Here is an 18404-nt window from a genome sequence, read left to right as displayed (position 1 = left end):
TGATATTGTATTTTCATTTTTATTTAGATCAATGTGTTTTTTTTTTTTTTCTTCTTGAGATTTCTTCTTTGACCCAATGATTATTTAGAAGTATGCTCTTTAGTTTCCTAAATGTTTGGAGATTTTTTTGTTAGCTTTCTTTTTTTGATTTCTAGTTTGATTCCTTTATAGTCAGAGGACACTCTCTGGATAATTTCAGTTCTTTTAAATTTGTTGAGTTTTCTTTTATAGCCTGGGATTTGGTCTCTCTTGGATGTATGTTCCATTGGCACATGAACCAAATGTATATTCTGCTCCTTTGGGGTGGAGTACTTTATAAATATTATTGAGATCCTGTTGGTTGATGGTATTGTTGAGTTCTTATGTATCCCTGCTGATTTTCTGTTTTGTTTTTCTATGAACTGTCAAGAGAGGAGTGTTTATGTCTTCAATTATAATTATGGATGTGCTGTGTTCTCCTTTTACTACTCTCAGTTTTTGCTTCATATATTTTATAGTTCTTTTGTTTGTTGTATGTATGTGGATTTATGATTGCTATGTCTTCTTGAATCCTGACCTGAACGATTGACCTTTTTATTATTTTATAATTCCCCTGATCATTTTCTTGTTCTGAAATGTGGTTTATTTGATATTATTATAGCCACTCTTGTTTTCTTTGATTAGTTTTGGTATGATATATATTTTTTCCTCCTTTTACTTTCAATTTGCCTGTATCATGATATATAAAATTAGTTTCTTATAGATAGCATATAACTGGATCAAGTTTTAAAATCCAGGCTGTCAATCTCTGTCTTTGTTTGTGTATTTAAATAATTTACATTTAACGCAATTCTTTGTATGTTAGGGCTTACCTCTTTCACTTTATTATTATTTTGTTCTCTGAGTTTTTGTTTATTTTTCTCTTTTATTTTCCCTGCCTTCTGGTAGATTACTTGAACATTTTTTAGAATTCTGGTGACTTATCTATAGTGTTTTTGACTGTATCTCTTTGGCTAGCTATTTTAGTGATTGCTGTTTGCATTACATTTTGTGTGTGTGTGTGTGTGTGTGTGTGTGTATAAAAAACTTATCACAGTCTACTAATGTCAAATCACCAGTATGAGTAACAAACTGAAACTTTACCTCATCTTATATCCCTTTTCCCTCCCATTTATAGTTGTCTTAAATATTTTTCTATATATTTTTAGAACCGTATTACAGTTTATAATTTTTGCTTCAACCATTAAACATAATTTAGAAAACTCAAGATGAGAAGAAAAGTCTGTTACATTTATCCCCATTTTTTGTTACGTTTTTCTTTCTTCCTGATGTTTCAGAATCCCTTCTTTTCTGTTTTTTTTTCTTTCTAGAAAATTTCCATTAGCCATTGTTTTAGTGTAGTTCTGATGGTGACAGATTTTTTTTTTAGTTTTTCTTTATCCAATACTATCTTTTTTAAAAAATTTATTATTTTTAATTGAAGGATAATTGCTTTACAATATTGTGTTGGTTTCTGCCGTACATCAACATGAGTCAGCCATAGGTATACATCTGTACCAGCCCCCCCGCCCCCCCCCCCCCCCCCCCCCCGCCACCTTTGAACCTCCTTCCCATTCCCACCCAGTCCTGCCCTTCTGTGTTGTCACAGAGCCCTGGTTTGAGTCCCCTGAGTCATATAACAGATTCCTACTGGCTATCTATTTTATGTATGTTAGTGTAAATGTTTCCATTCTACTCTTATTCAAGACTATCTTGATTTCTTCTTCATCTCTTATTTTCACTGATTAGAAAACTCTTGGTTTAGAATCTTTTTCTTTGGCATTTAAAATTTCCTGTTCCATTTTCTTCTAGCCTTTATGGTTTGTGATGAAAAATATGGTATTATTTGAATTATTTTTTTTCCCTCCTGTATTCAGTTCAGTTCAGTCGCTCAGTCGTGTCTGGCTCTTTGCAACCCCATGGACCACAGCATGCCAGGCCACCCTGTCCATCACCAACTCCCAGAGTTTACCCAAACTCATGTCCATTGAGTTGCTGATGCCATCCAACCATCTCATCCTCTATCGTCCCCTTCTCCTCCTGCCTTCACTCTTTCCCAGCATCAGGGTCTTTTCAAATGAGTCAGCTCTTCTCATCAGGTGGCCAAAGTATTGGAGTTTCAGCTTCAACAGTCCTTCCAACGAACACCCAGGACTGATCTCCTTTAGGATGGACTGGTTGGATCTCCTTGCAGTCCAAGGGACTCTCAAGAGTCTTCTCCAACACCGCAGTTCAAAAGCATCAATTCTTTGGTGCTCAGCTTTCTTTATAGTCCAACTCTCACACATCTGTACATAACTACTGGAAAAACCATAGCCTTGACTAGATGGACCTTTGTTGGCAAGTATCTCTTGATACTTTTAAGGTTTTTTATTTTTGGGGCTTTAGTATTTAGAAGTTAGACTGTGATGTTTCCTGACATTGATTTCTTCAGACTTACCTTACTTAGGATTTACTGAGCTTCTTGGATCTTCAGATTTTTATCTCTTGACAGCTTGGAATGTTTTCTGCTGTTATTTATTCATGTACTTTTTCTTTCTTTCTTTCTTTCTTTTTTTTTTTTTTTAATATTTCCTTCTTTCTCCTTTCCTTCTAGAACTCCAGTGACAGAAATATTAGTTCTTTTGTTTTAGCCCCAGAGATCCCTGAATTTTTGTTTGTTTTTTTCAGTCTGTTTTTATTTTCATTGGGTGTTTCCTATTGTTCTGTTTTCAAGTTTACTGATTCTTTTCTTCTATCTCCTCTATTCCTCTAGTCTGCTGTTGAACCCATTCATTGTATCTTTTAGTTTAGTTTGGATTTTTGGAGGCTTCGTTACCATGACCAATTAAATCATTGGCTATTGGTGATTAATTTAAATTTCATCCCCTCTCCTCTCCCTGGAGTTTAGGAGGAGGGATAGGGGTTGAGACTAAAAGATCTAACCCTCTAACCACGGGATTTGTTCTCTCAGTAACCAGCCTCCACCCTTATGTGTGTATTAGTCACTTAGTCATGTCCAACTCTTTGCAACCCGATGGACTGTAGCCTGCCAGGTTCCTCTATCCATGGGATTTCCAAGGCAAGAATACTGGAGTGGGTTGCCATTTCCTCCTCCGGGGTGGGACCCAAAAGTCACCTTCCCTGAAGCATTTTTCAGGAATGAAGGACAAGAGACAATTACTCCATTGCTTTTATCCTAAGCCCGGGAATTCCAAGGGGTTGGAGCTGTGAACCAGGAACTGTGAATGAAGACTGAATATGTGACAAATACATCCGCATTGGTCATCTGAATGACCAGATACATATTTTCCCTATAAATCACAATATCACTGTATGTTTACTCCATCTTCCTGGAGCTGAAAATCCTGTGTCCTTTTGATATGCCCACCTTTTTTTCTTTTATGAGCACTTTAAAATTTTTTGGCATAACAAGATAGTCTGGGTTTATCTTGCATCTTCCTACTCTAACTGTGGGACTAGGCATTTCTCTAAAAAGCTCTGGTTCTATTTATTGCCCCCATATGATTTTGAAATGGGTGAAAGCCATAAGTCTGCTCTCCAACAAATCCATTAACCACATTATAGTGAAAGTAGATTTCAGACCAGATTTCACCACAAGTATAAATGAACTTATTAACTTATTAACTCAATTCTTATTCTCAGAGAAGTTCAAAATAATCTTTCTTTCAGGCTTTAAAAGTCTAAACTCTGGTTTTATAGGTGTTCTGTACATTGCTTACATGGCAGTTCACTACAGGCAAACCCCCATTTTCTATAGTCAGGGTACAGATACCTACCTTCCCACAACTTCAAACACAGAGAACTTTCCAGAGTTCATATTGGCTCAAGACCAAGCAGGAGTTTTAACCTAGGGCATCTCCCCTATAGAGTACAAAACATACTGGGTTATCTGAAAAATTAATGGAAGGTGTGAGTAACTTTCAAATATGTTGAGCTAATCTGTGTATCTTGACTATCTAATTTCACTAGGGATGGCCCATTTTTTATATTCATCATTGCTAGTCAACAGGCCACTATTTTAATCAAGAATAAGCAAAGCACCCTTTGTTGATAGAGACAATGATGGAGAATGGGCTTTCTGAAGAGAAGGCCAGCTGACCACCACTGGACAATGCAACCTTGATCAGAATGTTTGTGGTACCAGGACGAAGGCTTGACCTAAGTAATACTGATGCATAACGTCCCACTGGATGTGCTTAATACTTTAAAGTGAATTAAATAACACAGTGACGCCATGCTTCAGCATCATAGACACACAACAAATTTCAGTGGGATTGAATTAAATTAGTACTTAGGAAATCTGTAATTAGGAGCCCTTTTAGATATCACTTGAGGGACACCATTCTTAGCAAATGTCATTGAGCAACCACTGCATGCCTGGTGCCAGAGGAAGCCTTGATACAAAGAAGGAGAGTACTGTTAGACCTATCCTCTGAGACAGCAGCAATGGGCACTTGGTCAACAGCTGGTCTCCTGTGGCTGGCACCTTGGCTCTTGGGAAGCTCGCCTATAGCACAACTTGACTAGAGACTGAATAAGAAGGGAAGGGACCCCAGAGGGCTGCTATTCCCAGAATAGAGAGTTGGTAGATGCAGGAGAAATGGGATTAAATATCTTCCCTAGCAAGTGCTGAAGGTCTTTAGAGCAGCTTGGAGAAAGAGGAGATAAAGAGCTGACTGAGATGGCCCTGTACCTCACCTTCCCGTGATAGTAGCCTCAGGTCCCTCCTCTTCTTGTCACTGCTTGTGTCTGTGAGTCACTCTCTCTCCTGCCATCTGTCTTTGTCACACTGTAACTCTGTCTGCTTCCTGCTTTCCTTCCTTCCCTTCTCCTTTTCTTTCTCCTGTGTCCTGTATCCCTCTGTCTCTGTCATTTGGTCTTTCTGAGTCTCTATCCCCGCCTTTCCCATCTCAGTTTCTGTCTCTCTGTATTTATACCATTTCTTCATCTCTGCATCTGTCTGCGTCTCTGTCTCACTGGCTGTCTCTAACTTGTCTTTCAGTCTCTTTCTCTGATGTCTCTGTGTGTATCTCCATGTGTCTTTCCCTTTTTCACTCTTTCTTCCCTGCCCTCTCTTCCTCTCCCTGGTTACTCACCTGTCCTCTTTCCCATTCCCACCTATGTACACTGAGATGTACATACTTGCATATACCATTATCCATCCTGATTATACATATATCATTGTAGATTTATAGACACACAATACTTTCCCTCATGGTGTAGAGGCATATATTTGTTCCCATGCTATTGCCAAGCCGTCAGAAGCTCAGAACAGTTCTCCACCTCAGAAATGTGTCTCAAGGCACAAACATCCCCTGTGCAGAAAGTCACCTTCAGTCTCCACCTGGTGGTCCAGAACTACTGGGGAGAAGGGGGGCAGGAGATCTAGCCAGCTGCGCAGCTTGTTGATACCAATATACCGCTCCGTGTGTTTCCCAGGGGATGTTCCGTGGAGACAGTGGGGTCATGGTTTAGGATGAGTTCTCTGAGAGCATCTCAGATGCTCAACCTATGCTCCTAGCCTGTGTGAGTTTGTGATGCTCTCAAGGGTGGCTGTGGCCTGCCCGCCCTGCTGATGGAGGGCCACAGGTGGCATCTCTGGTTGCACAGTGAGACAGAAGTCCATGCTCCCCACAGGCTCCTCAGCTGCAGCAAGACTGTTCATGCTTTGCAGGGAGTTTGTGGGTGAGATGACGAGTCTTACAAGGTTTAGTCAGTAGAGGGGAGTCAAGAGGCAGATGACCCCGACTGCTTCCTGGCGGGTCCTCGGAGAGGCTCTTCCCCAGGAGCCTTCCCTGTGTGCTGCCTGCTTACTCCTGCCAGCAGCCCCACGCTGTGCATTCAACAACTGACTTGAAGAGAGTTTTTTACATTATCCCTTTTTAATAAGCCACTGATCTGGGACTCAGTGAGCCAGCCCGTATTCTTCCCATTGTACCAGTGGTCTTCAGACTCCTTTTTTTTTTTTTTCTTACAAAACAGAAGGCTTTTGTTTTGAATGGCATCTCGGTTGACATTTCAATATTGAAAAGAGCCGGGTGCTGTGCTGTTGCATTGCAGAGGAGCAGAGTCCAGGGCCCAACGCTCTGCCGCCACCAGCCAGCCCTGCCAGTGCCGCAGCAGTGGGAACAGGGCAGGAGCTTGGCTCTGTCTGGGAGGAGGCGTGGGAGTGTGGGTGTGTGGGGCAGTGAGAGAGCAGATGCGTGGGGGGACCGTGGGTGCACATGTGTTGGACTGAAAGCAACATAGATTCTCATCTCCCCCAGCTGCCAGTCGCCTGCTTGAAATTGCTTCTGACAGAGTAAATTCTAGGGGAGAGAGCAAACAATTGTAATGTTTGTATTGTGGCTGGCAAATTAAAAATGTAAGAGTGCACAGGTTCACAGTAGCAGGACGACTTAGTGTCACAGTGGCGAGTGGAGGTGTGTGGCCGCTGATTTCCGTGGTCTTTCTCCAGTGGCATGTGACAGAGGCAGGGAGTCAGCCCACTTCGGAATCTGTCCTGGTCTGTCTTCTCCAAAGTGATGTGGCTATCAGGATATTTGTATCTAGTTCATGAGGAGCCTGGCGAGTGGTCCCACACAAACAAATCACACAAGTACTATAGAAGTAGTAATGATTCCATTCAGCCTTCATAATTGTCAAGCCCCAATAAACTTACAGGTGTCCTGATCTAACAAAAAATCACGAAGAATCAACTAAAATGAGCAATAACTCCCGTGCCGCTCCGCCGTTCACCTGCATACTCAGAACTCAGTGCCTGCTGCCCTGGTGTTCATAGGGTCACCCCATCTCTTTGCATGTGTCCATAGAGTACCAAGATGGGGCATGTCTGCTGTGTATTTTTAGTGCAGAATCTCCTATTTTCCCTGAAGTCATTTATTTCGAGGTCCAAAGAAAATGTCCCCCATGCACCCTCATGTCCAGCATTCAGAGTGTGTGAGTTCCATGTGGGTTCACAGGCTCCACTTCTGCCTTGGGCCCCGGAGCCCAGGTCGGGGGATGTTCCAAGTTTTGGAACAGGAGCAGGTGGTATGGGTGGCGTCCAGTTTTGTTGCTGCCTCTATCAGCGTGACGAGAGTTAGTGGAGCAACAGCAGCAGGGGCAGAATGATGAGATGATGATCAGGGGGCAGCGGTGCCAGGAGGGATGGTGGTGGTGGCCACTCTTTAGCCAGTATCCTTTAGAAACTGCTGCTCTGCACTCACTCCGAGGTTCATCCACAGTTACAGTGGTGGAGTACAACCCCAGCCAAGCGTTCCACATAAAGGCTTAAGATTCCTTTTTTCTCTTGACTGCCGCTTGGCATGTGGGATCTTAGTCCCCCTCTTTAGCTCTTTAGTTACTTTAGTTTTGATTACTACTCTGGTTTTTCAGTTATTCTTCCCAAACTCCAAAGTGATAATAGTAAAAGCAGCACCCAAACTTTGCCAGTAAGTTGGTAAATATCCTTGGTATACAGTCTGTGTTTGTAGACAATATATAGTACATATTGAAATTATTTGATATAAAATGAGAGTTAAAAAAGCTAGTAGAGGGACTTCTCTGGTAGATAAGTCCAGTGGCTAAGACTCTGGGCTTCCAATGCAGGGTCCCCCGCAGTTCAATCCCTGGTCAGGGAACTAGACCCCACATGCCGCAGCTAAAGATCCTGTATGCTGCAACAAAGATCAAACATCCCGTGTGCCTCAACTGATACCTAGCTCAGCCAAATAAATAAATAAATAAAAATGTAAAAAAGCAAGTATAAAGTCTTTTTGTCTTCTCATGTAAAATACTTGAAAATAAATATCAAGGCAGAGTCTGCAGAACTCGAGTTTAAGGAGATTGTCTTAAAAACACGCACTTGAAGACTCCTACCCTTATTACATTCAGGTCAGGCTTTGCAGAAGTTATTCATGGAGGGTTTTGAGGAAGGGTGAATAAAAGGTTATGTAGATGTGATTAACTTGGTATTAATGCAAAAAAAAAACCCTCTAATCTAGGAGTCTTGACTATTTTAAAATGAGCTAATAGCCATTGGGGTGAATTTATGTAGCAAATTGCTGTCTGCTGTATTCAAATTATTCCCCGAGCTCTGACTCGTTCAGAAAGCACCAAATATCACGGAGACACACAATTATCATGCTTAATTAATGTTTGCCACCAAAAAGAGTAAGGTTGGAATCTTTAATATCATTGTGGATATTGAAGAACTGAAATTGACTGATTATTATCTGGAGATTAATATATTTTCCCCAAGCCATACCCTGGGGTCAAAAGACAGAGTGTTAAAACTATTGGAAAAATTCACTGCAATAATTGCTTTAGGGGCTAATTTTTTTTTAATGTCTTGCTTCCTTACGCCTGTACTACTGATTGTTATCGGCTACACACTTCACCCATTAAGTGGTAATTCAGAGTGACAACTACATTGAAATGAAGCAAGTTAGTTAATCACCATGAAACTGTTCCTGAACTACCCTGTCCAAGCACTCCCTAATCACAGGAGGCCCCTGAGGACCTGACTTTCTACTGAAGGGAGATTTTCCTGTGTACAAAGCCGTAAGTATTATATTTTTGTGGGATATACAGGACAGCGGAGGGCTGAAGTTTGGTTGGAATTGTTACCAGAACCGTTCAGAATTTTTCTCAGCATAGTACCCAGCACACCAGTTGTGCTGAGCCCTGGGGACGTGCTGTAGTGTTGTAGGGGAAGCCACTGTCTGATTCAGCCCCAGAGCCTGGAGGTACTGAGCCAGTCTGGGTGGGGCTATGGTGCTGGTAATCTGACTTCTTTGTTGTTGCTGTTCAGTTGCTAGGCTGTGTCCAACTCTTCATGACCCCATGGACTGCTCCACACCAGACTTCCCTGTCCTTCACTATCTCCCAGAGTTTGCTCAAACTCATGTCCATTGAGTCAGCAATGCCATCCAATCATCTCATCCTCTTTTGCCCCATTCTCCTCCTGCCTTCAGTCTTTCCCAGCATCAGAGTCTTTTCCAGTGAGTCAGCTCTTTGCATCAGGTGGCCAAAGTGTTGGAGCTTCAGCTTCAGCATCAGTCCTTCCAATGGATATTCAGGGTTGATTCCCTTTAGAATTGACTGGGTTGATCTCCTTGCAGTCCAAGGGACTCTCAAGAGTCTTCTCTAGCACCACAGTTCAAAAATATCAGTTCCTCAGTGCTCTTCTTTATGATCCATCTCTCACATCCATACATGACTACTGGAAAAAACATATCTTTGATTCTATGGACCTTTGTCAGCGAAGTGATGTCTCTGCTTTTTAATACGATGTCTGACTTAGTTTTCACCAAAGCAGGACTTTGGGTGACAGGAGCTCAATCAGTAACACATGCCCAGTCTTGTTTGGCCACCCAATCAGCCCATGGAAGCTGCTTTAGCCTTAGTTTTTCTTTATGGTCAGGCAGGCAGTGTCCCCAAGTAGCCATGGGTTCATTTTCCTTTCTGGGGAAGGCTACATTGGATCAGTGATCTCCTCTAGGCCAGTGAGTGAGTGTGCCTTTTGAAAGGGACACAACAGGTGGGGGGGGGGGCTTGAATGCCTCCCTCTGTCCTGCTGAGGCCCCTGCCTGGCTTGTGGGCTCGTTGACGTTCTGTGTATTATATTCGGCACTGTCCTTACGGCTGTGTGATCCTTGTGCTTCTCTCAGGGGGTATCTGTGGACCAGGGAAGGTGCTTTCAGGGCCATACTGCTTCAGTCACTGGGGCATTGGGAAGTAGATGTTTCAGTGGCAGATTTTGCCTTGACAGCTTTTTCAGCCAGGTTTCCAGTACGCTACCATACTTACATTTCTTCCTAGCTTTCTTTCTCATTGATGTAGGACTAAGCTGGAACCAGAATGTTCCATGTATCAGATTGGTGCTAGGAGAAAAGAAAACCCCTCAAATCCCAAATCTCTCTCATACACCAAATCTTTTCTCATATAAGAAAGCCATTCAGTGGCTCCAAGGAAATGATGACAAGCTAGGTGGTTCCCCGCCTGTCCATCAACTTACAACTTGATGCTTGAAGTCATGACTTTGAGATAGTGTATATGAAGATGGCTGTAAGACTATAACATTTCATGAGATAGTGTATATAAACTCCTATTATATAGATAATTCATCAGATACTTAATTTGTGCTGGTACTGTCAGTTAAGCACTTGGGATATAAATATGCGCTTAGGAGACTCACAGCATCATAGGGGAGAGACAAGTAAGCCAGTAACTCACCATACATCCATCACATGCTAAGTTGCTTCAGTCATGTGTGACTCTTTGCTACCCTATGGAACAGAAGCAAAAATAGGAAAGAGATGGCAGAAGGACTAGAGTGGTCATCCCTGCTCCTACAAGTCAGGCAGGACTTCCCAGGAGAGGAGGAGAGATGAATAGGAGCCCACCAGGGGACCAGGTGGGGTTGGGGGTGGGTATGCGAGGCTGGGGCACAGCCCGCCCTAAGGGTAGTCAGTTTCTCTAAGGTGGCAGGCTTCTCGGCAACAGTGGAGTGAGTAATGTTTGTTTTCATTTGGGGAGCTCACCTGCAAGGCTCGGTCCTACATTATTCATGTGTGGCTAATGCAGAGTCATTCACCCACCGATGGCAAAAGCAAGGAGGACCAGAAGGTCACAGCCTCCTCGGGGAGGTACATGACCCACGCTCCAGAAAGCTTAGGAGAAAGGGCCTTTGTTTACCATGCACCACCCCTTCCATTAGAGTGGTCTGTGGTTACAGCACGTTTCTCAACCCTTGTTTCATGAAATGTCACCATACATTAGTGGGGAGAAAGGGGCAGCTCAGGTCACAGGAGGAAACTGAAGCAGAGGCGGGCAAACTCGTGACATTGACAGCCAATGAGAAGTTGCTCAGAGCAGAGGCTGGTTGTGTGTCTGAAGATCCTTCTTGCTCTAAAGAAGTCTTCCTAATATGTGTAACCAATTTAAGAAATATCTCTTATAATCGCATTCTAGGCCAGTGAGGAAGGTTAAGGCAGCACAGCCCTATTCACAGGAAAGAAGACAAGAAAGCAATCTGGGGATGGTTTGTTTGTATCCACGTGGCTATACCAGGGTGTCAGACAGTGTGTAAAGGATAAAAGTTCAGTTAAAAGTTAGAAATTTTATTAAGTATCTGTATTTAAAACATGCACTATAGAACAAGCTAAATCTACTCTTAAAAAAATAAATGAATAAACAAAACCAACTTGGAAGTTGACTTTCAAATGAATTATTCCTATCTCCTCACCCCCAGCCTTCTTCTCATTTCCCAAGTAGCCAGGCCACAGAACCTCCACTCCAAATCTGACATGCCATCTTCCTTTTCTACCTTTTCCCTCTCCTTTCTGCCAACCCCTGGTGCTGTTACCCTAAGCCACAAGGACCTGCTTATTTCTAGTATTCCTTCTAATGATCAGTTAATTTTTTCCCATAGTTTCCTGAATGGAACACATGCTAAAAAATAGCCTTTACCCAGCATGTTGTAATCTCTGTGCTTGTCGTTTAACACGCTCAAATATACCGTTTATCACTAGTTAGCTCCAGAATTCTAAAACTTTTAAATAATTTGAGCATGTAATGCTCAAGGAAGATTTTGAGGCAGATGTCTTGGCATTAGGATCGTAATCCACTGCCCTTTCTAATGAGATTGTGTCTGAGCTGCAGTTGGGTCATTTATAAATTGGAAATAGCAAATACCTATTTTGAAAGGTGGTTATTTGAGATTAGAGGAGAATATTATATAAAAGTTGGATGGTTACTCATTATCTGGTTCTAAGCAGCATACCTCCATTTGATACATCTTTTTTTAATTGAGGTATAATTGACATTCAACACCATAGTAGTTTCAAGTGTACAATGTAATAATTCAATATTTGTGCAATAATATTGTGAAAATACAACCACAGTAAGTCTAGCTTGCATCCCTCACCATATATAGTTATAAAAAATTTTTTTCTTGTGATGAGAATTTTTAAGATCTAGTCTCAGCAACTTTCAAACGTGCTGTCTAGCATTAACTATAGACATCATGCTATATATTACAATCCCATGACTTATCTATTTTATAACTGGAAGTTTGAGCTTTTTGACTCCCTTCACCCATTTACCCCCCCTCCTCTGCCCTCTCTGCAACCACTAATTTGATCTCTGTATCTATGAGCTTTTTTTATTTTTTAGAGTCTGCATATAAATGAGATCATGCAATATTTGTCTATCTGTCTTTCTCTGTCTGACTTACTTCACTTAGCATAACACCTTCAGGTCCCATCCATGTTGTTGCAAATAGCAGAATTTCCTTCTTTCTCATAACTTAAATAATATTCACACACACACATATATATATAAGATTTCCTTTATCTGTTCATCTATTGATGAATTTTAGGTTGTTTCTGTATGTTAGCTATTATAAATAATGCTACAGTGAATTTGGGGGTGCATGTGTCGTTTCTAGTTGGTGGTGGTTTAGTCACTAAGTCGTGTCTGACTCTTGTGACCCCATGGACCGTAGCCTGCCAGGCTCCCCTGTCCATGGGATTTCTAGTTAGTGTTTTCATTTTCTTCAGAAAAATACTTAGAATTACTGGGTCATATAGTAGTTCTGATTTTAATTTTTTGAAGAACCACCACACTGTTCTCCCCAGTGACTGTACCAGTTTATATTCCCACCAATAGTGCATAAGGTTTCCCTTTTCTTCATATCCTCACCAACACTTGTTTCCTGATAACAGCCATTCCAACAGGTATGAGATGATAGCTCATTGCGGCTTTGATTTGCATTTCTAGCACCTTTTAATATACCTATTGGCTATCTGTCTGTCTTCTTTGGAAATTTGGCAGATTGTCTGCCCAATTTTTAATTGGATTGTTTGGGGGTTTTGCTATTAGTTTGTATGAGTTATTTATATATTCTGGATATTAACCCTTTATCAGATATATGCTTTGCAAATAATTTCTCCTGTCTAGTACATTGCTTTTTCATTTTGTTGATTGTTTCCTTTGCTATGCAGAAATTTTTTGGCTTGATATAGTCCAACTTATTTATTTTTACTTTGGTTACTTTTTTTTGGTGTCAAATCCAAAAAATTATCACCAAGACCAATGTCCAGGAGCTTAACAACACTGTTTTCTTCTAAGAGTTCTATGGTTTCAGGTCTTATGTTCAAGTCTTTAATCTGTTTTGATTTTTTAAAAGATCTTTGTATATGTTGTAAGATAGAGGTCCAGTTTCATTCTTTTGTATCTGGTTTTCTCAGCAACATTTATTGAAGAGCCTGTCCTTTCCCCATCATGCATTCTTGGTTCCTTTCGTAAATTACCTGACCATATACATGTGGATTTATTTCTGGGCTGTCATTCTGTTCTGTTGATCTGTATGTCTGTGACATAGCTTTGATATATATTTTTATTACTCAGGTATTAATTTTGTTTTTAGGATTATATAAGCATGCAATCCATTTTAAAGCAATAATTTATTTTTTCAAATTATATTGCTGCCATGTCAAAAAAAAAAAACGATTGATTTGATTTGTAATGGTCCCTTAAGACATAAGGTTTGATGATATCAAGGGAATTTCTTAAAACATATTTTGTTACCACCTTTAAAACTTATCTCTAGTTCCTTTCAATTTGAGATTGATCTCATCCATACTAATGGTATCAGATAATACTTGTTCATGGATGAGTCAGCCTAAGTATTTCCAGCTTGAATCTGTTCTCTTCTCTGAGGTCTCCACCTTGTCCAGACTGGCCTGGACCACTGCAATGACCTTGACAGGTCTTTCCATACCCATGCTTACTATCACTCTTCCATTCTTTGGATTGCAGCTAAATCAACTTTAAAAAAAAATTATTTTCTTGAAGTATAGTTTATTTACAAAGTTGTGTTAATTTCAGCTGTACAGCAAAAGTGATTCAATGTGAAGGAGAACATGCATATTCTCCTTTATATTCTCTTCCATTATGGTTTTTCAGAGGATACTGAATATAGTTCCCTGTGCCATATATAGTAGGACCTTGCTATTTATCCATTCTGTATGTAAATACTAGTTCAACTTTTCTTGACATACAGTAATACTTTATCCCTTTTTGAAAGGTGGCATTCTCAGTGTCTAATCAGTGAGAATCCTAATATTAAACAGAAACCTCCCAGCTGCTTCCGTAATACCCAGTCAGCGGTTCTGTCTCAGCTCTTCACTTCTGTGTACCTGCCTCTCTACCCTCTTTGAGAGCTTGGAGACCTTGCCTGCCACCTGGCCCTGCACTCAACCTCTTATTTACCGTTTTTTTGTTCCTTTCAAGATGCCTGCTTTTGGGGTCTGTTCCCAGGTGTGCCCAGTTTTCTCTCAGGTCTGCCCTCTTTAGAAGAGTGAATGATCGTACCAGTGCTGTTAATGCCAGGCCCCTTAAATCCTTTCTGAAAATGCAGTGTTATTAGCTTAAGAACACAGTATTATTAACTTAAGAACTCAATACAGTGATTGTGGTAAGCATATGAATAGAAATACAGATGTTGGTTATGAAATGAAAATAGATAGGTCAAACTGATGAACTGAAAATATGTTAATTTTACATTCTTTTCTGTATGAGAAAAGAAAAGTAGATTTCCTGCCTTTTCAATTTGCAAGTGATTTTTCAATTTGAAATGAATTAGTATAGAAAGGAATATTCTGTAGCTTTAGAATTTGGCTTGTCATTAAAAATGAGAGGAGAGTCATCACTTATAATCTCTAGCCAATTAAGGGTTTGAGTGACTTATAAATTTATGACTTTTAAAATTTAAAGCCGCATAAAGAACACATTTTTCAAGACTGTCACAGTCATCATATTTAGGTTTCTTAGCATTTAATTTCTGATACCCTGGTTTGGGTTTTGCCTTGGTGCTAAGTATTGGCCAAAGGGCAAGAAAATTATTTAGTAATTTAGTCTAACTTGGTGGGTAATTTAGTCTAACTTGGTGGGTGACCTCTTTCTAAAACTGTAAGGGCTTCTTTTGTGGCTCAGTGGTAAAGAATCCACCTGCCAGTGTAGGAAACACGGGTTCCATCCCTGATCTGGGAAGATCCTGCATGCCATAGAGCGGCTAAGCCCGTGTGCCACAGTCCTGAGCCCGTGCCCTAGAGCCCAGGAGCCACAACTCCCGGGGCACCGCCGCAGCTGCTGAAGCCCGGGCATGCCGGAGCCGCTGCTCCACTGGGGCAGCCAGCACAGTGAGAAACCCGAGCATCGCAACTGAAAAGCGCCCCCACCCTCCACAGCTGGAGAGAGACGGCACGGCAGCAAAGACCTGGCATGGCCAAAAGCAAGTAAATAAACAAAACTGTGAAAATAGGTCATCTCCTGATAAATTTTCTCAAATACTGTGGGGATCACTCTCCCAGTGTATTTTGTCTGCGCTTTGACAAAATAAAACTCTTTAGATTATATAGTAGGTATGTGATAAGCATGTAAACTATATTTGGAAAGTTTTTAATATTGAAAACAGGACAAAACATTCAAACCAAAATTGCATAAGTTCAGGGGACAGGGAATGTGGAAAACTGACTTGTAAACACATTTTCCTAAGCACTTGACTTGGTATTCCTGAGTCAGCCATCCCTAGTTCCCCTAGATTTGTCAGTGGGGTCTCCCAGGTTCCAGTTGTCACATTCTCTAATTTGCTTTTTAAAAATCTGGCAGTGCTTTTCAATTTTTCTATCAGTTCTTAACTGTTTTCCAGAGATGTAGGAAGATGCATTAGCCCAGCCGGCATTGACCTGAAGAAAAATTACAAGAAATTACTTTGACACTTAGAACTAGCAGCCTGAGAATTAGAATTTGAAATTTGCTGGTGAAACATCCCTTGGGCCATGTCTTCCTAAAACTGCCATCCAATCTGATAGCTGTCCAGTGGCTGGAAGGTTAGTATTACAGCCTTTTTGATGAGTTTGAGAAGTTCTGCAAATGTGGTTCACAGGATAGTTGGTGATGGAGCAGCCATGTTGGTCTCTCCTTACTGATTAAACGTAAAACTGATCAATGCAAGTCTGAACCTCTTGGCCATGTAAACAGAACAGCAGAATTGAAGTGCAGGATAATCAAAGCTAAACTTGCAGGCCAGATTTTAAAGGCATGAGAGCACCAAAACAAACATCGAGCATATGAAAGACATAAAAGCACGAGTTTGAACTCCGGGGTGTTAACAAGACCTGATTGCACTTGTTTTCTATTGTCCATTGTAAGAGAAGGGATATACCCCTGTGACAAATACAGCCCTTTCTTCTCTAATAAACCAACCTGATATTTAATATTCGATTCATTTTTCAACCTGAAAATTGTCCCCCTATGCATTCCTTGTAAGTTGAGAACTATCCATATTCAAAATAAATTAATTTTTCACAAAACAGAATTTCTCCTTCAAATTCCAAAACTTGTAATCTATTTTATGTGAAGTTTAAAATGTATTTACTCATTCCTTACAGATCCTTAAATCAGTTTCTTAGCATCACTTAATTTTTTTGACCACTCAGGCCATGCTTCCTGAAGTATCTGGTTAACTGGAGGTCTTGAAGAGGTTGAATGATATTTGGAGTAGGAGCCCTGGAGGAAGTGGGTGGGAGTCTGGGGAATGGTGGTCTGAGAGTGGAATGTGCATAATCAAGATTTTAGAGGTGATGCTGTTGTTGAGGATGACATGGTCCAGAGGAGGGGGTTAGGGTATTCTTAACCTATTCTTGCCTGTGAGAATCATCTGGAGAACTTAAAAACATGCGGTGCCTGGGCTCTACCGCAGTGTGGTCAGGGATTCAGCCTTTGACTTTACCATCACTCACATGCGACCCTCTTCATCATGGACTCAGGTAGAGCCCCAGCTTTCCTTTCTTTTTCTTCTTTTTTACATAGACACATTACCTTTTCTATCTTTAATTTTTTAATTATAGTTGATTTACACTGTTGTGTTAGTTTCAGGAATATACCGCACAGTGATTCAGTTTTATATATACACGTATATATATGGGCTTTCTAGGTGGTGCTAGTGGTAAAGAACCCCCTGCCAATGTAGGAGGCATAAGAGACATGGATTTGATCTCCGGGTGAGGAAGAACATTTTTAGATTACTTTCCCTTATAGTTATAACAAAATAACTATAATATATATAAGCATTCCCTGTGTCATACAGTGGGTCCTTGGTTATCTGTTCTAGATACAGCAGTGTATATATGTTAGTCCCATCTTCCTAATTTATCCCTCCCCCTTTCCTGGCAGCTCAAACAGTAAAGAATCTGCCTACAATGTGGGAGACCCGGGTTTTATCCATGGATCAGAAAGATCCCCTGGAAAGGGGCATAGCAACCTACTCCAGTATTTTTGCCTGGAAAATCCCATGGACAGAGGAGCCTGGCAGGCTGCAATCCATGGAGTTGCAAAGAGTTGGGCACGACTGAGCAACTAATGCTTTCTTCTTCCCCTTTGGTTACCATAAGTTTGTTTTCTATGTCTGTGAATCTATTTCTGTTTTGTAAATAAATTCATTTGTATCTCTCTTTTTTCTTTCAGATTCCACATATAAATGACATCATACGGTATTTGTCTTTGTTGGCTTACTTCACTTGGTGTGATAATCTCTGGGCCCATCCATGTTGCTGCAGATGACATTACGTCATTCTTTTTTATGGTTGAGTAATATTCCGTTGTATTTATATGACGCCTCTCCTTTATCTGTTCATCTGTCGATGGACATTTAGGTTGCTTCCCTGTCTTGGTTACTGTAAATAGTGCTGCAGTGAACACTGCGGTACACGTGTCTTTTCAAATTATGGTTTTCTCCAGATATATACCCACGAGTGGGATTGTGGGATAATATGATAACCCTACATTTGTTTTTTTAGAGATCTAGCTTTCAAATAGACATTCTAAGTAGATTAGTGGAAATAAAGAAGGGAGAGAGGACAGATCAGCCATCTCTTGAGACCATTTCCTGGACACAGCCGCGTGATGCTTCCAATTATGTTCATTGTGCAGAACTTGATAGTGTGGCCATCCTGATTGTCAGGGAGATTGGGAAATTTAGCCTTTATTCTGGGGAGCCATATGCCCAGCTAAGCATTCTATTTCTATGAGAGAAAGGAAGAGTGGCTGTTTCAAAGCAGGCTAGATTTTCTGCCCCAGAAAGCTAGTAGGTTACAGTCTAATGATGTGGTCTTCAGACAAGCTGATGATTTTGGAGTTTGGTTATCTGCTCGCATCTCAGGTTCTCAGGTCCTTGGATAAAAAGGAAAATGGACCTGGTTGAGTGAGTGAATTTCCTCTGTAAACAGTCAAAGTTCAGTAAGAGCGAGAATGGAAAGTTCAGAGGAGTTAAAGAAGTAGGGGATTTCCTGCAGGTGGGACATTGTTTCACCACCCACCATCCCCCTATGTCTTCC

General features: G+C 40.9%; 1 protein-coding gene across 8 annotated transcripts in view; it reads left to right on the top strand.

Moving 5' to 3' along the window:
• Window positions 1-18404, top strand: part of SLC22A15 (solute carrier family 22 member 15) — a 98405-nt gene that overhangs the window by 23883 nt on the left and 56118 nt on the right. Inside the window, exons 2-3 of one of the 8 annotated variants that reach the window (XM_061121071.1) lie at window positions 8411-8565; window positions 17536-17653. The exons of 6 other annotated variants lie outside the window; for them this stretch is intronic. In XM_061121071.1, coding sequence (XP_060977054.1) covers window positions 17549-17653 — 105 coding nt within the window. In that variant the 5' untranslated portion in view covers window positions 8411-8565; window positions 17536-17548. The remainder of the gene's footprint in view (window positions 1-8410; window positions 8566-17535; window positions 17654-18404) is intronic. One more of the 8 variants, XM_061121072.1, reaches the window with a different exon arrangement.

This window comes from Dama dama, chromosome 20, assembly GCF_033118175.1.
Source record: "Dama dama isolate Ldn47 chromosome 20, ASM3311817v1, whole genome shotgun sequence".
Lineage (NCBI taxonomy): Eukaryota > Metazoa > Chordata > Mammalia > Artiodactyla > Cervidae > Dama > Dama dama.
This window is presented reverse-complemented; position numbering and strand designations above follow the sequence as displayed.